The following is a 24,539-nucleotide window of genomic DNA, read 5'->3' as shown; positions in this document are numbered from 1 at the left end:
CAGGTTTTGGAAAAGGCCTTTTTTACTGTAAGTCATATTTTCTGTTTAAGCTCCTTAACGAATTCATTAAGGTTTTATGTCTTTTGGTAATTTTACTGTGCTGTGTTTTCTTTTTCCATGTTGAGGAAATTGCTTATTCATTTTCACTGGGAAGTGTGGTGCCCTCTGATATTATTCAGGTAGATCACGGATTGCATATTGAACTACCAAGATCAGCTAGCTCTTTTCTACTTATTTATCTCTTGCAGCAGAAAGAAGATGATGTAGAAAATTAAGATGATGTAGAAATTAAGATAGTGTCTTGGGGAGAGTTTATTAGCAAGTATTTTTTAATTTTTTTTGAAAATAATGGAGAGAAATAGGAGCAAGCTTTGTGCTTTATTTACAGAAATGGCATGTCATATACCAAAAGGTAACAGTCAAGATCTCCAACTTCCATATACTGGCACAAAAGTCAAAACCCAGTCCAAGATACCAAGAGCCAGGTCAAGGTTGTCAACCAGTCCAGAGTCAGAATTCCATGAGCAAAATCCACAAGAATCTCATGCAACAGCTGGATATCAGACAGTTGATTCCAACAAAGAACCATGGGTTAGAGCTGCCTCTTAAATCAGGCTGCAGTCAATTATCTTTCATCAAGAGATTTACTCCCCTGCTTGGCAAGGAACCTCAGAACATCCCTGCCCTTTTCTCTGCAATACTCAGTACAAGGTCTTGGAGGCCTGACATCTTCATCTGACTGTTCCAGCTGTTCAGATGGTGCCTGTGTTTAATCAACCTCAGACAATTCTTGGCTTTGGGACTCCTGAGGCTGATATTCCTCAGGTTCCACTAGAGGAGATTCTTGAAATTCAGACTCGGTGCTTATTCTTGGGCCATGACATTGAGATAGAATCTTGAAAGTCTGATTGTGTTTTACTTCTCTCTCTTATTCCTCAGTGAATACTGCCATTATTTCAAATACTATCTTGCTTCTCAGGACTTAAAGAGGTTTCCTACTTTCTTTAGGCCTGTTTCTCTCAAGGTCATCTCCCTGAATCTACGTTTACACAATTTGACAAATGAGAAGCAGTGCAAATAATAATAAAAAGCAAGAATCTCAAATTCACTGCTCGCAAGGACTCCTGCATAAATATGAGGAAACTAAAAGAAGATTTTGGCACTAGATCAACCACCCAGAGTGTTGGGTGTTGTTTCACTGGATATATCCAGGAGGAAGTTAAATAGCCATTTGTCAGGGCTACTTTAAGTTGGATTCCAATAGTGAGCAGAGACTTGGGTCTCAGACTGCTTTTTGCCCCAAACTCTGATTGCAAGTTGATACTAAGAAGAGGAAAAACAAATTTATTTGCCTCGATTTTGATGGTCTAATGCCTGAAATAGGACATTAACAAGAAATAGATGTTTTTGCTGGTGAATGTCAGATCGTATTATTATGGAACTGTTGGTGCAGATAATTGAATATAGTACCATAAAATTCAACAGCGTGTACAATACTATTGATGAGCCAGCTATCATGGTCACATGGAGGCAGAGAAGCTCAGCTTCAACTTCCAGAGTGCTAAAAAGGAAACCACAACAATGCTGCCTTCAAACAAAGCTTTTAGGAAGTCCCATGTTGCCCATGGCCTGTCAATGTGTTATTCCTGGCCCAATCAAGTTTGCCGTCTCTAAAAATTTCAGTGGATTTCTTACATAATTCTTTGCAAAGAAAATGAAAGCAACACTTGAAATACCAACATGTATTAACTGATTATTCATTGTTCATTGTTCAGAACATTTAACTAAAGGAAACAATTATTCTTTTCCATGGGTTAAACTTTTTTCAAAAATTGTTATACGTTCTGGGTTTGGGGTGTTCAAAGAGTTTTATTGTCAAATTAATGGGATAAAAATATTAGACAATCCTTGAAAATTGCTGTTGGAGGCTCCACAAGCTGCCACAACAGTCACAGAAGATGTGGGTGTTTGATGCTATTGTAGATACTGGTATCTTCACAGAATATATGCTGTACCAACTGAAGCTGCCTTTTGCAGTTGACATGGTGAATTTGTCAATGCCAATGGTGTTCAGGTGGTGCTCCAGTTGTTTTGGGATTGCACCCAAAGTGCCTATTACTATTGGTACTAGCTTTGGTTTCTTTATTATCAAATTTATTTGGCACCCATCTTGCATTTCAAGGTGACTCATACTTCATATCTGCCTAATAATTTTAATTTGTGTATTTAATTTCTTAGAGTTGTGGATAGAAATAATGAAAGATAAATATATTATGGAGAAAAAAAGTGTTTTGCAAATTATTTGGAGAGTTTGATCCCTTAGTTTACTTTCATTTTTACACTTTATTATTGTTATAGTAAGAAAAATCTGGTACAAATAAAATATATGAAGTACTGTTGTGTGAATATCAGACCTATCAGGAAATTAAAATTAAGATTGAGAGTTGTTCATCTTACAGGTAGTCCTAAATATCTAACCACAATTAAGCCCAACATTTCTGTTGCTAAGTGAGACAGTTAAGTGAATTTTGCCTCATTTTATGATCTTTGTTGCCACAGTGGTTAAGTGAATCACATCAGTTATTAAATTAGTAATACAATTGTTAAGTGAGTCTGGCTTCCCCATTGACTTTGCTTGTCAATGACTGAAAGACACTGCAACGGTCATAAATATGAGTGGTTGCCAAGTGTCTGAATTTTGATCATGGGGATGCTGCAACTGTCATAAGTGTGAAAAATGGTAATAAATCACATTTTTCAATGCCATTGTAATGTCGACAGTCACTAAACGAAATGTAAGTTGAGGACTTCCTGTATTTGAAAGACGGTAGCTTAAGTGAAAATAATGTAATTACTTATGAATTGTTGATAAAAACATTGCTTATTTTCCATATTTATATATATGTAATATATTTTTATGGATAGAGGCATCTAATATTTGAACTGTTAAATTCTGCTATACTCATTTATGCTATACAGCAGGGGTGTCAAACTGCTGGCCTGCAGGCTGGACACGTCACCCAGAAGCTGCGCCCACCCCATTGCCGGCAATGGCAAAACTGTCCCGATACGTTGCGCGACGTCACATGATGTTGTGAGTTTGACATGTCTGCTATACAGTATTAAGCAACAGAAAAATAATAAATTAGATTTTAAATAATTCAAAGTATATTTTAAATAACCAAGTAGTTTTTTTTTGATTGAAATGTATAGTCTTTTTCAAAGTCTAGTATATGCAAACTGCAGAAATTCAATCAGGTGTTTAAAAAAACATTTAGAATGTTGCTGTTCATATTGTTCACACTGAGGACATGCACTCCTCTCTTGCGTACCATTGTGTGGATGTTCTCTCTGCAACTAAAGATATGAGACTACAATTATTTCATCTAAAAAAAATGAGAGGGAAGGCTTTCATGTTACAAATACGATTTATATTGCTAACAGTGTAATAATATAATATTAAGAAAAAAAATAGCCATAGCAAGTTTGTTAGTCTGTACAATTTATTTCTGAAGCCAACCTGCCCAACAGGATATGTATTTGATCAGTAATCAAGATTTGCATAAATAAATATAAGTTCAGACTGAAAATGGAGAGGACAAGAAGCATTGGATGGAAACTAATCAAGGAGAGAAGCAACCTAGAACAAAGGAGAAACTTCCTGACAGTTAGAACAATTAACCAGTGGAACAGCCTGCCTCCAGAAGCTGTGAATGCTCCAACACTGGAAGTTTTTAAGAGGAGACTGGACAACCATTTGTCTGAAATGGTATAGGGTTTCCTGCCAGAGCAGGGGGTTGGACTAGATGACCTCCAAGGTCCCTTCCAACTTTACTATTATGATTATGATTATTTTTCTATACATAATTGCTAACATACTGAAAAGAGAAAGAATTCAACAACCCAAGTTTATATAACAGATTAAGTTTGCCATATGAATTCCATTCCCAATTTTCAACTTATTAGCGATTCCTAATACAAAATGCGGCAGGATTATGTCTTCTCGGTCACACTTTTCATTGCAGACCAATATATATTATTTCTTTTGGCATAAACGTAATATTTCATTGGTGACCTCAGTGCATAAATTCTTCTTGAGAGCAGCAACCAAAATATAGCTTCCTATGTTGTCTTAGATGACATTTCATTAAAGACTTAAATGATAAATATATAATTTTATTTTGTAAACTTGCATAAAAATGATTCTCTTTAGATCTCATGCATAGTTTATAAGTGTAATGAGAATTAGGGTCTAGTTATTTGGGTTCCTGCATTTTTCAAGATTTAGGTTACTTACAGATTTTGGCTTTTAAATATGTAAATGCTTAAAAACACTTACCCAAGTAGCATCAATATTTCTTTGGATACGATGAATAATATCAGTGATGTTTTCATTATCTTGATTTTCCTCTTTTAAAACTTCAACTTCTTTCATAAAACATTCTATGGCCGTTCTTTTACAATTGACCTTAAATAAGTAGTGTGTCATATGTTACAAAAGGAAGTAAAACATGTAATTTGCATGAATAATATAAATTCATTGACTGCAAACAACCTAAGAAATAATTTCTTATCAAAAATTGCCACTGATTTTTCTTTCTTTTCATTCCTGTTCATGTTGGATGGATGGATTTCTTTATCAACAATTGCAGAGATTTTACCTATAGTTCTCTGCGTACTTATTAAATCCATGACTTTTTTGAGTACACACACAACATAATTTTAACTTATGTAATATATGAAGGAGAAATTCTATAACATCATCCTTAAATTTAGGTTTTGTTTAGTTTTGGGAAAACACACTTTGAACATCTTTGCATTTCCTAAATTGTTATTTTACTCACTACATGGCTGGCTTGGTGCTGGTAACAGTAGAGTTGGTAGACTTGGAAAAGACATATTTCATAAAAAATAGGTGGTTTTTGTAAAAGTCACCTTGGTGTTTATGTCCTCCTACTGTTATAGAACAGCAGTAATATGTGGAAATACATAGGCTGCAATGATCAAAGAGAACAGAAGGAGCCATACGAAAAGTAAAGTGTTCATTTCAAAAATACTATAAAAAGTTGGACCTAAAGTAAAGTTTAGGTCAGTGATGGCGAACCTTTTAGAGACCGAGTGCCCAAACCGCAACCCAAAACCTACTTATTTATTGCAGGGGTGCATCAGCATTATGGTGCCCTAAGGGGGGGAGGCAGGGAGGCGCCTCTGAGTGCCACCTCTGGCATGCAAAAACCAGGGGCACAAAAATGGGCCACCGTGCTGCAAGGCGCTGATACAAGACACTGCACTACGCAAGAACAGGGCAGGGCTAGTATCATGCAGGCACTAGCCCCGCCCCATTTGCAGTGTGTGCATGCTCGCTGCCCTGTGCGCGCACGCACGGGTGTAAAATGCTTCCCCCTCCCTTTTCTTCCAGTCCACCGATCGACAATGGTGAACTCTGCTCTACCATCTCTACTCAACCTTGCTAGTTGGCCACTTTGCCTCCTTTGTGCTGGGTGGGGCTCCTGCTCCAGGCGGTGGTGGCAGCCTGATGGACCTGCTGCTGCCGGCAGTGGCACGTGTGCCAACAGAGAGGGCTCTGAGTGCCGCCTCTGGCACGTGTGCGATAGGTTTGCCACCACTGGTTTAGGTTCATACAAGATAACCTAGACTTTTTCAGGTGTTTGCCTGAACATATGATGACTTGAATATTGGGGAAACAAATCAAGAATCAAGATCATGTGACGTTTTAGTACCGCTTTACAAAGCCTTAGTAAGGCCACACTTGGGATACTGCATCCAGTTCTGGTCACCACAATATAAGAAAAAGGTTGGGACTCTGGAAAGGGTGCAAGGTAGAGCAACAAAAATGATTAGGGGGCTGGAGGCTAAAATATACAAAGAACGGTTACAGGAATTGATTATGTCTGGTCTAATGAAAATAACGACTATAGGTGACATGATAGCATGGTTCCAATATTTGAGGGGCTCCTACAAAGATGAGGAGGTCAAACTATTTTCCAAAGCATCAAAAGGCAAGACAACAAACAATGGTTTGAAACCAACCAAAGCGAGAAACAACCTAGAACTAAGGAGAAATTTCCTAACAGAGAGAGCAATCAACCAGTGGAATAGCTTGCCTTAAGAAACTGTGGGTACTCCATCACTGGAAGTTTTCAAAAAGAGTCTGGACAATCATTTGTCTGAAATGGTATAGGGTCTCCTGCTTGAGCAGGGGATTGAACTAGAAGACTTCCGAGATCCCTTCCAACTCTATTATGCTGTGTTCTATCTTCTGTCTAGAGATCAAAGATACTGTTTGACTTGAATGAAACATAAAGCTTGACACATACTCTACTTGCCCAAGTCATTCACTTTATAATTTAATGTAAATTTATGAGTTAGTAGATAATGACACAAAACAGTAAAGGGCTCAAGAAGACATTCCACCTCCTTTCACTGGAAGAATAAGGCAATCATCTACCTTATTAATAATCCTTATTATCCTCTACCATGCTCTTCCCAAAACTATTTTTGATGGTACTGAAATTGGGCTAGGGAAGAGAGTTCACAAATCCAATTCTCCTCATCAACTCCCTTCCCCAGCATAACAATCAACAGGACTTTGAGAAGTTTAAATAAAACTTCCCTCTGCCCCACCTATTCTCTTCAATATTGCTATTCCCTTGTAATTCATGCAGCAAGAAACAACCCTCTTGACAACTTAATTGAAAATGTTGTGGAAAGGTACACACTTTCCTTAAAATTGAGACAATAGTTGAACTATACAATGCCTATTGATACAAAATTCATTACTGTTAGATAGTGCTACCTACATCTTTCATGTGTTAACTGAGATCATGCATTAAAGCAAAACTGGGATTTTCAAGCAGAACTGTGTACATGAAATTCAAATCATACCATTTCTGGTATTTTATTTATACATACTTATGCTAACTTGCAAAACAGCAGCCACTTTACTCAACATATTTATATATTAAAACTAATGCTGGATAGAAAACATTGGATATGTAGGGTGGGGAAGCTTAAGCCAGTAAAATTTAACTTTTCAACTGAAATCATTGGGATTTTGAAGTAAAAAAAATTGCTGGAGGCCTGGATTCTCTAATATTTTGATTTAGAGACACATAATACAAGGTTCCATTATTTGATTCATAAAAGGCAGAACATGCATAAATACATTCCACTTACCTCTATATTCTTTGGTGTGTATAATTTATCTCCATTTGGCTGTAAAAGAAGTGAAATAGATTTAACGTATAACAAAATAAGTGCAACAAATAATAAATTTATATACTTACTGGCAAAATAGTTAGAAGCATGTTGATATCAGCCAGTATTACATCTATAGCAACTTGATTGCTTAAAGGTATTCCATCTACAGGAACTAAGATTAGTACAATAACACATAAATGTAATCTTTCATACATTGTGCAATTGTTTCAGTAGAGTTAGCTAGTTGATAATTGTGAATATATGTCTAGCTCTTTATATCTAGACACACACAGTATAAATTTTGGAAAGAAAGGAATAAAGAAAAGCTAGGTGACCCAAGTTTTTACACCTTTTCAAATTCTGACTAGGAAATAATTTTTTCCTTCCATTGATGACACTTTGGAATTTCTATTCTGAAGGAATGCAGCCAAACTTACAACAGAAACCTGCCAATAAACTATCTATACTTTTTCCCTTCAAGTTTTTTCCCCACCTTCTCACTTTGCTTAGACAGGGACAAGCACTTGATCACTTCCTAAACCCTATGAGCCACGTGGGTGGAGGGCGGGCCACTGTTCCGTTGTAAAGCAGCCTAGTTTTTTAAATTGATTGTATCATGTTTATTTACAAATTCCCTGGGTACATTATTTTCCTATGATAAAAAAAATGTAATATTTTAATAAGTTGAGAAAGCAAAAAAAGTTTCTCTAAAAATATGACCTTTTTAGTTTAACAGAAAGATTGCTTCCTATATAAGTAGGTTTTTATTATTATTATTTAAAAAAAAACCTGCTACAATATTTCCACAAACATAAATCTGGACACTGTACTGCTTCTTGCAAAATGAACTAGTTTATTTATTTATTTAAAACATTTATACATAGTCAAAAATGTTTTATGGACAAATGCATATTGTCAAATTGTCTTTCAACTTCCCACCCCACCCCAAATTATTGGCCAGAGCTAAAAAGAAAAAAGAAAAAGAAGCATTCATATTTAAGATTCCCTCTTCTCAGAAAACAATAAAGCAAATATTTGCTGAATTCAGAAGGTTCTAAATCGGTGATTCTAACATATTGAATGGACAGTCATTTGTCTGAAATGGTATAGGGTTTCCTGCCTGAGCAGGGGGGTTGGACTAGATGACCTCCAAGGTCCCTTCCAATATCATCATCATCATTATTACATTTTATTTTGAACATCACATAATGCTTATCATGTAATCCTGGATAGCCTTCTCATCTATGAATTTATGACAAATATTGCTATAACTAATGGAAGCACATTCCACTATTATCTGACCATTTTTTGTTTTGTCCTACATCTCTTACCGTGTAGTTTCAAATGGTGACTCAGATCCTAAAATTATAAGAAAGGGAAAACCATTTTTTTATGAGAAAGTGGTGTTCCCTTTCTCATAATTTTAGGACCTGAGTCATCATTTTTTATAAGAAAGTGCTGTTCACTTTCTCATAATTTAGGACCATTTGAAACTACATGGTGAGAGATGCAGGACAAAATGGTGAGAAAATGGTGGGATGTGCTACCATTAGTTATTTCTCATAAAAAAGTGGTTTTCTTCTACAGAAGTAGTTTGCTCATACAGAACACTGCGCCCTATCTAACAAAATGAAATTCAGTGATGAGAAAAGTAAGGATCTACATTTAGGCAAGAAAAACCAAATGCACATCTATAGAATAGGGGGCACCTGGCTGTTACTAATAGTAACTGTGAGAAGGATCTAGGAGTACTAGTGAACAATCACTTAAATATGAGCCAGCAGTGCGCTGCAGCCACCAAAAAACTCAGAACATTTCTAGGCTGCATTAACAGTGGGATAGAATCAAGATCACATGAAGTGTTAGTATCACTTTATAAAGCCTTGGTAAGACCCTACTTGGAATATTGCATCCTCTTTTGGCTGCCACAATGCAAAAAAGATTATTACCATAATAAAAAGGATCAACTAGAGAACACCCACAAAACTATCAACATTTTCCTTCTTGGTTATCCTTACTTACGGGAGCACCTGCTGCCGGCGTCAACTTCCCTTCGTCCTGTGCGCTCCCACAGAGAGGGCCTCCTCAGGGTGCCGTCAGTCAGGGAGTGTCAGCTGGCGGCCCCCAGGGGGAGAGCATTCTCTGTGGGCGCGCCTGCCCTCTGGAATCAATTGCCTGTTGAGCTCCGGATGGCTCCCGACCTTCGCTCTTTCTGCCGTGACCTGAAAACCTGGTTATTTGAACAGGCCGGCCTGGACTAAGGGTTTGGGGTTCATTTTTAACTATTTATTTGTTAGGGCTGAATTAATTTAATTTAATTTTTAATTTTATGTTGTATTTTAATTGCCCTGTACACCGCCCTGAGTCCTTCGGGAGAAGGGCGGTATAGAAATAAAATAAAATAAAATAAAATAAAATAAAATAAAATAAATAAAATAAAATAAAATAAAATAAAATAAAATAAAATAAAATAAAATAAATAAATAAAATAAAATAAAATAAAATAAAATAAAATAAAATAAAATAAATAAAATAAAATAAAATAAAATAAAATAAAATAAAATAAAATAAAATAAAATAAATAAAATAAAATAAAATAAAATAAAATAAAATAAAATAAAATAAATAAATAATAGGCAGAGACCACGATGGCAAACTAGAAACCCAAGTCCACCAAAAAAACACCCACATCAACCAAATATTCAACTACCAAAGTAATAACCCAACTCCCATAAGAGAAGCTGTATAGGAAACTATTTAGAAGGACACAAACACAAATGGATATCTATGCAACTTCGCCAAAAAGTGCCTGACCATGCAACCCAATATAGCACAACCAACACAAGCTGTGAAAAGGATAACACTGCCATACATCAAAAATATAAATAAATAAACCACCAACAGACTATTATAGCCATATGGCATCAGCATAGCAGGCAAACCAAATAAAGGCCTCCAAAACATCTTAAGTAAACCAAAAGACCCAGCAGCCTCCAAAGAAAAAGCAGGAGTCACCTATAGCAGGCATGTCAAACTGCCGGCCCACGGGCTGGATGTGTCACAATAAAACCATGCCCACCCCATTGCCAGCAATGGGGAAAAAGTCACGATATGTCACGCGATGTCACATGATGTTGCAAGTTTGACATGCCTAACCTACAGCATACAATGTAAAGACTGCAACACCCCCTGCGTAGAACAAGCAGGCAGAAGACTAGCAGAATGCATCTATCAGCTAACAATCAGAAGTAATGATGAAAACTCTTTAATTTCACAACACATGGAAACCATAGATTCAGCTGAGAAACTGTGACCGTCCTAGACCAAGCCAAGTCCAAAAACACAAGGGAATTCTTGGAAGCCTGATACTCTTACAAATCGGCCATCAATAAACTCATAGACATAAACATCTATACACCATTCAAAAGAGATCATCAACAAGGCAAAAAGGGAACAAAAAGACCACATCACCCTACCATCAATCAACTCCCGGATAAGCTTGATTAACACCAAAATTAAAATCAACAGTCAAGAAGGAAACAGTACCCCAATCGAGGAACTGCCACACAAGTTAAATGTAATAGCCCAACTAAGGTACATCAAGACTACTCCCTCAAACAATGGCAGGGCAAGCCATTAGAATATAAATTGAGAGCAAACCCCACTTTCTTCTAGCACTGATGTTACCTAGTTTGGTAACGAAATGTCTGCAAACAAAAAAGGAAGGAAGAAAACAACTAAGCTCAGAAAGGAGCAAGGGCTCTATTTCATCCCTGAGCTATAAATATCCTCTTCCTTAATTAATATATTGTTTAGTAAACCTTTATAAAAAGTATCACAGTTTGAACTGTGATTTGTTGAGCTTTTCAATATTGCTGCAAAATATGAAAGAGAAAGCTTATGTACAGTTCCAGTGATATTTTAAGAAAATGAATTATGTATTTTAGTTATCAGAAATGGCTGATGATGACAATGATGGTGACGGCACCTCTGGATAGTTTACAATTGTTAAAAAATAGTCAATACAAATAAAAATCAATAGAGAACACACACACACATACCACAAGATAGAAATATAACAAAGAAAAAACCTCTGAAGAACCAAAAAGAAGAAAAGGACATCAGGCATTCTTGCCAAAGGCATGAGTAAAAAGCATGAGTAAGACTCCATGGAATACCGGTGGGGTGATAGTTAAATTTTGGAGGGTTTCAACAAATGGCTTTGTTTAATTGATGGACCCCAGAATGTGCTAACTAGCTATATTGAACTGTCCAGGCAAATATTATAGCAATCAAGTGGTCACTGAAGTAACCAGGCCCTATGCGAGGTAGTGCTTTATAGGTGCCAACCAATACCTTGAATTACACTTGGTAGCAAACTCACAAGCAATGCTGCTTATGAAGCAGAGGTGTTATAAGGTGTTACATCACAGTCCACCATGCTGCATACTGATGGTCTTCAATAGTAAACCTATCCAAGGTCAAAGTTAAAATATTTCCAGATCTCGGCACTCCAAACACCTGCAGTCATTTGGTCCTGCTAGGTCCATCCAAGCCTACATAGCCACCAGACCTTAGGACAGAATCTCAACAGTCTCACTTGACTAGCCTAGAGTTAAAAGATGTAATTGGATATCATCAGCCTATGGATGATACCAAATCCAAAATGAATCTTAGGACCACTAGGTGGCTATCAGCAGACACAATAAAGGTGGAGAAAATTGACATTATGTTGCTCTTATCACCATGAAGTAATGCCTAATGTGGACTTTTACCTGTGTCCAGGAAGACACTGAGTCTTTCTCCAATGCTGCTACAGGTATCTCCAACAGTATTTTATCTCTCAAAGTTGTTCGGTAAACCAAGGTGCACCCTGGGATCAACATGCACGGAAAAGGTACATAGAGGCAATATGATTCAAGGCCCCAATCACCTGAAACATTCCAGGCAGTGATTGGCTACTCAACAAATTTTTAGGGGAAAACCCAAGCTCTTTCTGGAACTGGAAGTTCTCTGGGTCCATCAATTGCCTAGGACAATGAGGGGTTACCCCAGAAAGCTGAAAGGCAACCAGAAAAGGAGTTCTCTATGGCAATGCACTGGTGTTAATGTCCTTCTCTCCCAGATCATATTTCAACCAAACAGATCTAACGTGTCCCCCACTATGCATTGGGTAATCAATGACTTGGGACAGGTCCATGATTGCCATGGAGTCCATAGACTCCTGAGTTGCTCCCTATTCAACATTGGAAGGTGGCAGGTTAAAATCCCCAAGAACCAGCAGTTTTGGGTACTCCACTAACAGTCCAGGAATGGAAATCAGCATCTTAGGCAAGGAAATCTCTGGGCAGTAGGAAGAGTGGTACACTAGCAGTGTTCCAACTGTTCCCTTGAGTCCAAACATTAGCCAGAGCACCTCACATCTTATTCCAATTATCTTCTAGTATTCAGGGTAAATTTAACATTCTTCTGCCGCTGAAATTTCCATCATTGTATATCTATTACTAAATCTACTTCTGCAACCATTTGATTGTTGACTTGTTCAGTTCTGAATCAGCTTTGTTTTATTTCTGGTTGCAGCTTAAATTGGTTTTTCTTTCTGGATTCAGTCTGAACATGTATTTTTATAAATCTTCCCTTCTCATCTTAGATTTGTTCTTCTAGACACCCTGCTAAATTTCCACCATCTATAGCATCATTTTTTTTTCTGCCTGCCCAAGGCACTATATTTTTGAGCCATATATTTGCTTCCCAACATTTTTATGTTGTCTTTTTAAGATTCAGTGTTATACAGGCTGCTTTCTGATCCAGGACAGAGGCTGGTTTCAGAATCCTTGCATATTGGTGACATTTAAAGAATCTTCAGGGGGATAGAATGTAGAAGGTAGTCATTTTTTTACTTCATCATTTGTCATCACTATCTGAATGTAAATCACATCAATTTAAAGGAACACAGTTAATCCTAACTTGAATCAGACAGGAAAAAAAATCCTCATTTTAGTAATTGATTTGAATAAAGTTTCCCTTTGCATTACTAAGTATATTTTCATTTCCACATACGTCTAACCAGATTGCAGTGAGTGAAAATGTATAAACTGATTAACTCAAATTTGCAGCTTGGGAATTGGGAATTTTTCATTTTACTTTTCAAAAGCCAATAGAGGATTTGATTAAGGATAATATACTGTATGGAGTAAATTTATTAACTTTAATGGATTTACCGTATATTTGGCATGACTAATATTTGCTTCCCACTCTGCTAGCCCTATCCCCTCCTCTTCAATTATTTTTTAAAGATCTCTATCATTCCAGAGCTTGGGTTAGGGAAGCAAAATGGATCACTTTGTTGCACAGCTACATGATTTAATTTAATTTAATTTAATTTAATTTAATTATGGGACTTATATGCCGCCCTATCTCCCAAAGGACTCAGGGCGGCTGACAATAATAAAAACAACAATAAAAACAATAAATACAAATATTAAAAGAAATTAAATTTTACAAAGCCCCACTAAAAACCAGTAAAAATTAAAAACATAATTAAAACCCCCAACGTCAGTCCAGGTCGGCCAGTTGGAAAAGGTATGTCTTTAGGTCGCGACGAAAGGACCGGAGATCTGGGGCCATCCAAAGTTCTCGGGGGAGTTGATTCCAAAGGGCAGGTGCCCCAACAGAGAAGGCCCTCCCCCTGGGGGTCGCCAGCTGACATTGTCTGGCCGACGGCACCCTGAGGAGACCCTCTCTGTGTGAGCGCACAGGGCGATGGGAAGTCGTTCCTGGCAGCAGACGGTCCTGCAAATATGATGCAATTCTGGAAGCAGCCACTATTTTCCAAGTAGCCACAGTGAATTGTTGTTGCTTGGAAAATGGTGGTCACTTCAAGAATCATGCTATGCTGCCATGCAATAAAGCAATAGGTTCTGCTTCCCTAACTTAGTCTGCACAGCATTGTGTAGCATTGTTCAGCTCTGCAGAAAGCTGTGGTGTTCCAGTGCTTTCCACTGCACTGAGAACCCTGTGTTATGCGGTGAAAGTACCGGGGGAAAAGGCCTGCAGACACCTGATGTGTGTGTGTGTGTGGGGGGGAAGCAGGTCCAATGACTGTGGAGACCCTAAGGGTTCCTGAGGGACCCTGTGGTCTGCTTAATGACCCACATGACTATTTAATGACTGCACCAGGGAGAGCAGGGAGTGAGGTGGGATTCTCAAATGAGGCTGGCTCTCTTAATGGCCATTGTGACATGCAACCATTAGGGGCAGGCTCCATTATGGCTGTAGGTTGAAGATTACCTGTACTATACTAGAAAAATATATAACTAATATGACTAGACAGGTTTGGTCTAGTAGTTAAGGCACCAGGCTATAAAGCTGGCAACTGTGAGTTCTTGCCCTGCTTTAGCCATGAAAGGCAGCTGGGTGACCTTGGGCCAGTCACCATCTCTCAGCCCAACTCACTTCACAGGCTTGTTTTTTTGGGAAAATAGAAGAAAGTGTGTTGGATATTTTCGTCACCTTGAGTTATTTATAAAAATAATAAAGACAGGATGCAAATAAATAAATAAATGAAAAATACATACATACATACATACATACATACATACATACATACAGGTTAGAGATATCTGACCCAAAGTTTTTTTCAACATCTTAACTACTATGCACACTGACATATTGCTGGATTTCCTAGTCTTTGCTCAGCACTGTCATGTGCTTATTCTTTTGCTTTTGCTTTGTCCTGCTTTATCATCCCTTTTTTCTTTACAGCTGTTTAGATCAATTTGTGCAGTGAAAAGAGATTATTTCCCCCTCTCCTCTCTAGACATTTAATTGACTATTACTTAAATTTAACGCACAAAGCTAAGAGAAGAGCTTACAATAACCAGATAATGGTAACTTCAGATTTATTTTCTTGTAAGGAAATTCAAAAAGTCAGTGTAGTGTACATGTTCAACTGTGGGACCTTAGGAAACCTAGAAAGCAGACAGTGGCAAACCACTTCCAAAAATCTTGCCAAGAAAACTGCAGGAACTTCTCCAGGAGTTAACACTGCCTCAAACAAACATAAATAAGTAGATAAATAGATAAATAAACAAGTAAGTAAGTAAGTAAAATCTAAGTGCATCAGCATCAAGAAATTTCTGTCCATGTTTGTTGGAACTGAAGTTTACATTTTACTGCCATAGCTGGAATGTGCAATGGAACAGATAGATCCATGGGAGCTTTGGGCCTTTTCACCAGCCCATTCAGTCGATTATGGTGCCCACAGTCCAAACAGCATTTGGAGATGAAAACTGCAAGTCCAGCCAAGGAAAGGAACTGAACCAGTTTTTCCTCTTTTTAAGTACTGAAGATGCAACAACAGTTCCTGCAGGAAGACAATAATTACTTCTGACTCGAAAGAGGAATCATTGCAATACTGACTGACTAAATAAAGGGTTGTAATGAAAACAATAAGCAACACGTAGACATTGCTGCTCAAAGTCTCAGTAAACTGTTGCCGAAGAACGGCTATTTGCATGGTGAATCTAAATCTTTGTAATGTCTAAACAGAGTTTCTCCGCTTTTTTCTCCTGCCCTTTCCCCCCCTCGTTTCCATCCAGGGTTGTTCACTTGCCCTTTCTCTTTTCTTCCATTCTTTGTGTGGGAATTTTCCTTCTCTCTTCCAAACTTTACCCCCTCCCCTTTCTTTTCTTTTTTTACTGTTTCTTCTGGAGGAAAGGAGGGAAATGTGTTTTTATGTGTTTGTATATTTCTGCATGGGATTGATTATGTGTATGTGAAAGTGTATGTGATAAAGGGGTGGGGGTGGGGGTCCCTGGTGCTCTCTGAGCTTGGTTGTTTTCTTGCAGACGTTTCATTACCCAAACTAGGTAACATTATCAGTGCTAGCACTGATGATGTTACCTAGTTTGTTTAATGAAACATCTGCAAGAAAACAACCAAGCTCAGAGAGCATCAAGGATCCCTCATTTAAACCCTGAGCTGCAAATATTCTCCTTTGTTAGTGGGAGTACTGATAGTTTGGCCAGATGAAAATAAATCAACAATTGTTCAATTGATATTTAGTGGGAGTCATTATGCCTCTGCCCTTTTTTTGAGCCTGGCTTTTGGTAGGTCTACAGGCAGATCTTTACATACAGGTAAGTTACAGCATCTATTTACTGAGTAAGGGGAAATTCATTTACAGCAACTGCTTTATTTAGTGACTGTTCACAGTTACCAGAGTGTTAAAAAGTAACTTGAGGACCAATCCTGAAATTTTTGAACTTTGTAGGTCTATAAAACAAAGCAAAGCTGAAGTAAAATCATAAGCATACTGTTTCATTTAATGACTAAGTTTCTGGTCATAATTGTGGTCGCTAAGTGAGGACTGCCTTTATTTTATCTGACATATTTACATTCCCCCCCCCCCCGCATCCAAAAGCATACTGGGCAGTGAATAGGAAATGTCCAGGATTGGTTTCAGGTAGAGCTGACAACCAGAGTTTAATAAGATGAGGAAGATGGGCATTGTATTGGCTTTTTGGCAGTAAGCAGCAACATTTCGGTAAATGTTTCTCAATCTCAGCAATTTTAAGATTGCAACTTCCAGAACTCCCTAGCTATCATTTATGTCTGTGAATTTCCCTAGCATGAGCTTGATTCAAAGTAAATTTTGCTTGTTTTACTATTATTGGTGCCTTTTCTTCTATTACTCTGACTTACCTCTTTGGGTGAAGAAGGCTATTCTTCAGCCATCTACACTGGGATTCCAAGATGTTCTTTGTAAAAGATAAATAGAGAATGCAATATTAAAGAAGGAAACCCTGGGGGTTAATTCAGAGGTCTGAAACTCAGCTTTTCAGCTAAGTAGTTTCTTAGAAAAGATCTGTTTTTCTACTTCTCCAAATTAAAATTGCTTGTGAACCCAGGGACAGAGGCACTCATATTTTCATTAAAACAGCTGAAGCAGACAAGGGAGGGCTTTTGGCTGAGAATCGTGAAAGGGGTAAAATAAGGCATATTCTACACTTCTCCATAAAGAGCCTTGATTCAGTTCTGATCTTGTAGTCTATAATCAGTGCCTACTTGCATCATGCCAGTTCCAAGTTATTTTTATCCATTTTAAAAAATAATTAATAAATCTGAGGAATGGGAGTCTATCAGTATCAAAGACACTGAGGTCTGTAGGAAGACCTTAGCATTAAAGGGTGCATTTCTCATAATTTAAGAGAATGCTCAGATAAAATGCGGTATTTCCCTACACCTATAATTGCTCTATTAAAATTCATGAATGGATACAGGTGAAATCTGAAACATAGCTACGTTTTCTCCTATTCTTAATAATGTCTATAAATAATCAAGACATCTATTTGTGGTTTGGCAGCATTAGTGCCACGGATGAGGCATAAATTGGATGGAACACAGGGGTTTCCCCAGAAACGGCATTTCCTTGATTGTGGCAAATACGGGGTTTTCCTTTTATCTTACTAATTCACTGCTTCTGCTGCGGATATCTTTTCTTTCAGACTAGCTATCCCTAGGACATTGGAAATTATAGATAAATGCTTAGCCAATTAGGTTTTAGTCCCCTTATTTTGAAGCTCCTAATGAATAAAGGTGGTATAAATTGGGCAAAACATGCTGTAATTGTCACTTGAATAGCTGTAATGGCAATGAACTTCCAGAAAGTATCATTTATGAGATAGAATAGCATTATGCATAATCTATTACTTATTTTAGGGCAAAATTAGTACTAAAGTATTGAAGATTAAGGTAGAGTGTTCATCCCAAATTTTTAATAATTATTCTTCTGCAGACCAGATGTTTCCTATTTCTGCTTCACATTATGTTAATACAGTTTTGTTTCCTACTGTGATTCTAGATGCTTTTTCTCCAGTAATAGTGTCCAGAAATGACAGTGCTTTTGTGGCTATGGAAAACTGCTTTGATATTACAGTCTCAAACCTTAATGCTCTTTCCTATTCATTTGCCTTGATTTTTTTAAAATTCTTAACAAGTGTGAATACTGCATATTCTTCTAAGTGCTATGGAAGGCATTCCCTATCTCAGCAGGGCATTACTTCTTGGAGCTAAAAGGCAGGGTCTGTAAATAAACCTGGCCCTTCCAGGTATTGCAATGTACACTATCCAGATTTTTTCTGTCTTCTTATAAACAACAGTTAAGTCTGGGCTGTATGTGGGAAGATGTCTGTTTAATTCAAAAGTCCCAAAGCACTTCAGATCCTTCATTCTTTATTGCTTCTATTTTGTGGTCTCAACAGTTCTTGATTAGAGGCAAATGGTATTGCGATGCATCATTGTTTCTACTTTGTCATGGGATTGCTTGTCGTCAATCTGTGTGATCATTACAATTATCATGATTATTATTGAAAGTGGAAAAATATAACCTTGATGAATACAGTTTGCAGTAATTTAATAACCTGTTACGAGAAAGAATATATTAACATTCTTTGCTGCAGTTGATTTCACATCTTCTTCTGCTTGAGGCAATGAGGCTATCAGATTTCAGTAGCTCAACTCAGTGAGATTCATACTCAACCATTATTTGATGTCAAGAAATGTTGTTGAATTTTGATTATAGCTCATAATCAGTAAAATTCAGTAAAAGTTTATATGTAATTTTAACTTCCAAAGGGGTGATGATTTTTAATATGTATGTGATTCGCTTAACAACCATGGCAAAAAAGTTCATAAAATTTGGCATGATTCACTTAACAACCGCCTTGCTTAGCAATGGAAATTCTGATCTCAGTTGCGGCCATAAATCAAGGACTAAAGGTAAAGGTAAAGGTTCCCCCGCATATGCGTGCTAGTCATTTCCAACTCTAGGGGCCGGTGCTCATCTCCGTTTCAAAGCCGAAGAGCTAGCGCTTGTCCGAGGACATCTCCATGGTCATGTGGCCGGCATGACTAGATGCCAAAGGCACACGGAACGCTGTTACCTTTCCACCGTAGTGTTCCCTATTTTTCTACTTGCATTTTTACGTGCTTTCGAACTGCTAGGTTGGCAGAAGCTGGGACAAGTAACAGGCGCTCACTCTGCTACGCGGCACTCAGGATTTGACCCGCCAAACTGCCAACCATCTGATCGACAAGCTCAGTGTCCTAACCCACTGAGCCACTGCATCCCTTTAATCAAGGACTACTTGTACACTTTTGCATCACAATAATCAAGCATTAAGCAATAAAGCCTGTATGCAAGTGGGTTGGGATTTAGATCTGCTTTGACTTGATTTTATTGTCTATGCTCCATGCAAGCAAGAATCTCTTTGCTCAGACAGTATTTATAAAAAGGGTCTGTTTTCAAATTTCTCCAGATAAGAAAGACATTTGGAAATATATTTCAAGACAGGAAGGAGGCCTTATTCTATAATGCTTAGAAAACCATTCATTGTATAAATCACTTGGCATATTGTATTTAAAAAAATTAAGACTATGGACAGATTTGAAGAGAGTTTGCTTCTAGAATTAGGATCATATGTGAGGAGATCTGTTTTCCCATAAGTTTTGAAAGTGATGTAGCTAGCCCAAATATTATTGAAGCTTCAGAACTGACAAAAATGGGTTTAGTTCTGCATCCAGTATCACTTTCCAGGTTTTAAAATATGGAGCAAGTTATTTGTATTTATATTCTCAGCCTAAAAAGAAAAACATCAGTTTCACGCAAACTATTCTAGAAATGAACAGACAGGGATAAGATTAAAACCTTTCCCTAAGTTTGATAGCCTCAACCTCACTCATTAAATGTAGGGATTTAATCCTATATCTTCCAGTATGATTGTTTAACCTTTAAAATAACACAATATGCTATTGATTACATTTTTAGCCAGAAGCATGGATAGTATCTCCTTCTGTGAACAAAAATATCTAATTTATCATAAATCTTTCCTCATAACAAGGTTTAAAATACTGTTGTGGTTGTCCATCCTGAAAATCTAGATCCAGTTCTAAAAAAAATCTGAATTCAGTTATATACAAATTGAAAACACATGCCAAGATCAATTTCATTCCTCTGTTCAAATCTCTTGAAAGGTATTTCTCCAAAGATTATTTCTACAGCTAGAAAATTATCAATCTTCCTCTTTATCAGTATAATTCAAGTTGTTTTGTTATCTAAGTTTTATATTCACTTTGTCTTCAGAAGACTAACACAGCCTTCATGGGAATCTCTCATGTATGGTCTTATGGATTTTACTTGACTTCTACCTTTATTTACGAGTCATATATCAGTACTTCCTTCTACTATTTTTCTTCACATCAATATTCTGTAAAGTAAATTGGATTGGCCTAGAATAAATCCCTCTGGCCATCATCCAACATTTAATAACTATACTAGTTCACTTTTGTTCACATTAGTTGGATTTGTACAATGCAGTAGACTAAGAAGTGGTTTTATAACTCTCAAGTGTTATATGAACTTATCCAATTGAGCTAGTTGAAGGTTCAGTATATTGTACAAATCCAAGCAAATTAATAAACCATGGTAACATTAAGCATGTATTAGTATGTCCAGGGCTTTTTTTCTCATTGAACACTCAGAATGGCATTCCAGCACCTTTTTTTGTAAACAAAAAAAAAGCTGCCTCTATTGGCTTTGGAAAGCCTATTGCAATCTCGGCTCTTTTTTATGACTCGTGGACTTCAACACCCAGAAATCCTGAGCCAGCCACGCTGAGGGGAAAGAGAGAGGTTTTCAAGCTGAGCCATGCTGGCTCAGGAATTCTGGGAGTTGAAGTCCTTGAGTCATAAAAGAGCCAAGTTTGCCTAGACAACATTAAAATTATTTACAAGGTTACTTCTTTAGGAACTAAACTTTTAGAATCTAAAACAGCTAATTCAAAAAAGCCAACAGAAAAGAACCTCACATTTTTCATCTGCTTCTGTCTTTTGGAAGGTAAAATTAGATAACAAAATAATCTATTTCCTATGTTAACATCTGTTCAATGAAATCAATAAATCAATAAGGAAAGAAATGAGAAACATTTTTCTCAATGTAATATGTCTAATTTAGCTGATGCTAGAAAAAATAGTATCTTTTGTAAATACTCTTGAAAACTATTTTGAATCTATAACCATCTATTACAACTAAACCACTTTAAATTAAACACTTCTTAAGAATGAAATATTCTTAATTTGGAGTTTACTTTTACTGTTTGGACTGTTGTGTGTTTTGAAAACTAGATTATTTAGAATCTAGTTATGTTGCACCTCAGTCTTTAAATAATTAACCTAGTATATACATAACAATATATGATGTTTTCCATGGTGAGCTTAACATCAATAACAACATTTATTAAAAAGGCTAAAATAATTTCTGGTGGTATTATCTGTACATTAAAATTTTGTTTATTCACAATCTTTCACTTTTCACATTCTGGGCAAGCAGTAGTCATGTATCCTAGCAAAAGATGTTACATATGTACATAAGCATAGTCAGTAGCATATGCCTTTTTAAAAATATCAAACATGCAAAGAAACAAAAATAAGTCCAAAATATCTGTATTACATCCAGAAATGCCAACTTTGCAACCAATATTTCTCATCCATAACTATGGCATCCTAAGGATACCTGCATACATGCAAAAATGCTTCTCTGGGATCAGTAATGCAGCAGGGATTGCTTTTTCCTTCCAGTAACATATACCTAAAACCAGTTTATTGCATTTGGCAATTGTACTAAAAAAATCTCATTGTCAACCAATGAAGCGTCGGAGACGGGGCCTAGAGAGCCGTTGGAGATCCAGTCGATCCGAATCCGACCGATTGCGATTAAGAATCCTCACCAGGTCTTATCTCGCTGCGATAAGGGTGGCAAAATCCAACTACTTTTCCACCCTCATCGCGTCCGCAGATAATCGCCCGGCTGCCTTGTTCAGGGTGACTCGCTCCCTATTGAACCAAGAGGTGAGGGAGGAACCCTTGCAGGGTCGAGCCGAGGAATTCGGTCAATATCTGCTGGATAAAATTGCTCGGATTCGAACTGGCCTGGACTCCAACTGGGCTGAGCTGGAAGAACAAGACATGGACAGTCCTGTCGACGTCATCTGGGAGGAATTTGATCCTGTGACTCCTAAGGAAGTGGACAGGATTATGAGAAGGTTGAGCGCCTCCACATGCTTACTGGACCCGTGCCCTTCCTGGCTGGCCTATGCAGCTCGAGAGGGGACACGAGGCTGGTTCCTAGCGGTCATCTCTGCTTCTCTGAGTGAGGGTCACTTCCCCACTGCCTTGAAGGAGGCGGTGGTGAGACCTCTCCTCAAGAAGCCCACCTTGGACCCATCCTCTTTGAATAACTTTCGTCCTGTCTCCAATCTTCGCTTCCTTGCGAAGGTTGTTGAGAGCGTGGTGGCACACCAACTTCCTCAGATCCTGGATGAAGCGGTTTATCTAGACCCGTACCAATCGGGTTTCAGGCCGGGCTACAGCACGGAGATGGCATTGGTCGCTCTGATGAATGATCTCTGGAGAGCCCGGGACAGGGGCCATTCCTCTGTCCTAGTCTTATTAGACCTCTCGGCGGCTTTCGATACCATCGACCATGGTATCTTGCTGCGACGCCTCAGGGGACTGGGAGTGGGAGGCACGGTTCTGCGTTGGTTCTCCTCCTTTCTCCAGGGTCGCTCGCAGTCGGTGCTGGCAGGGGGACAGAGGTCGACCCCGAGGCCTCTTGCTTGCGGAGTCCCTCAGGGGTCGGTCCTCTCGCCTCTCCTGTTCAACATCTACATGAAACCGCTGGGTGAGATCATTCGCAGCTTTGGAGTAGGGTACCATCAGTATGCTGATGACACCCAGCTTTTCATCTCAACTCCAAACAATATCAGTGATGCCCTCGACGTGATGTCCCGCTGCCTGAAAGCGGTCCGGGAATGGATGGGGAGGAACAGGCTTCAACTGAACCCGGACAAGACTGAATGGCTGTACGTACCGGCAAGCCAGGATATTCAGAACGTCCCATCCCTTAACATCGGGGACAAGTTACTACCCCCTGTTGATAGGGCCCGCAACCTGGGTGTCCTCCTAGACTCGCAGCTCTCCCTGGAAGATCACATAGGAGCTGTGACCAAGGGGGCCTTCTCCCGGGTTCGACTAGTTCGCCAACTACGGCCTTATCTGGACCTGGATGCCTTACGTACAGTCACCCATGCCCTTGTGACCTCTCGCCTAGACTACTGTAACGCTCTCTACATGGGGCTGCCCTTGAGATCCACTCGGAAGCTTCAACTGGTGCAAAGTGCAGCGGCACAGACACTCTTGGGAGCCTCCCGATACTCCCATATCACACCTCTCCTCCGTGCGCTGCACTGGCTTCCGGTTGCCTTCCGTGTGAAGTTCAAGGTGCTAACAATGACATACAAAGCCCTACATGGCATGGGTCCGGACTACCTACGGGAGCACCTTCTGCCAATGTCAGCACCCCACCGTCCTGTGCGCTCCCACAGAGAGGGCCTCCTCAGGGTGCCACCGCTCAAGGAATGTCGGCTGGTGGCCCCCAGGGGGAGGGCATTCTCAGTGGGTGCGCCAGCCCTCTGGAACAGCTTACCAACCGAAATCCGGATGGCCCCCGACCTCCGCACCTTCCGGCGCGACTTAAAAACCTTCCTGTTCCAGCAGTCCGGCCTGGCCTGATAGCTTTAATTGGGGTCCCAGTTTGTTTTTTACTATTGTTTTTTATTGTTCAATCTGTATACCTTCCTTACTCTGTACACCGCCCCGAGTCCCTCGGGAGAAGGGCGGTTTATAAAAACAAACAAATAAATAAATAAATAAATAATTCATTTAATTTGAAATCAAGTGAAAAATTGATTTAAATTATTTTATTAAAACAAATTAATGGCAATTCTTTTATAAGAAGTTGCCTAAAAATATGAGTTTGACATGCCTGCTCTGGATAGTTGAATGCTCCAAACTAAATTCTAGACCAGGCCTGTACATGCAGCCTACCAAGCACCCTTGGACAGAGCACAGACTTTTTAAAAAAATAATAATAATAAAATCACCACCACTGCCCTGAAAGTTATGTTGACTAGTGCCTCCATAGCTTACCATGACCACGAGCTCCAACACTGTAGATGCTCCTCTAGTCACCAAATCATTGATTAGCCCACCAGAATTCTTTTGCAGACCACAAAGATTTTTAATTTATCAGTGTGGGCCTTTCCCTTCTACAAGTTGCACAGATCTCTTCTAGATTTTCCTCTTGCCTTTCCGAGTTAACTCCTTGGTCTGTCATTGAGCAAGAATTGACTTTGTAGGGAAGCATATTATTATTTGATGTATATTTAACATATGTTCTACCTTTATTTACCGATTATATA

General features: G+C 38.5%; 1 protein-coding gene across 1 annotated transcript; it reads right to left on the bottom strand.

The window, feature by feature from the left end:
- Positions 1-3,204: 3,204 nt before the first annotated feature.
- On the bottom strand, positions 3,205-24,312 carry LOC308671068 (interleukin-15-like). The gene is made up of 4 exons (XM_081333034.1): positions 24,268-24,312; positions 7,198-7,236; positions 4,340-4,468; positions 3,205-3,357 (listed from the first exon to the last, which is right to left on the bottom strand). The coding sequence occupies exons 1-4, from the start codon at positions 24,268-24,270 to the stop codon at positions 3,220-3,222; spliced, it is 309 nt and encodes a 102-aa protein (XP_081189160.1). The 5' UTR covers positions 24,271-24,312; the 3' UTR covers positions 3,205-3,219.
- Between the last annotated feature and the right edge of the window lie 227 nt (positions 24,313-24,539).

The sequence above is a fragment of the Vipera berus genome (assembly GCF_964194415.1).
Source record: "Vipera berus genome assembly, chromosome: 7".
Taxonomy (NCBI): domain Eukaryota; kingdom Metazoa; phylum Chordata; class Lepidosauria; order Squamata; family Viperidae; genus Vipera; species Vipera berus.
Note: the sequence above shows the minus strand (reverse complement) of the source record. Positions and strands in the feature narration are given on the sequence as shown.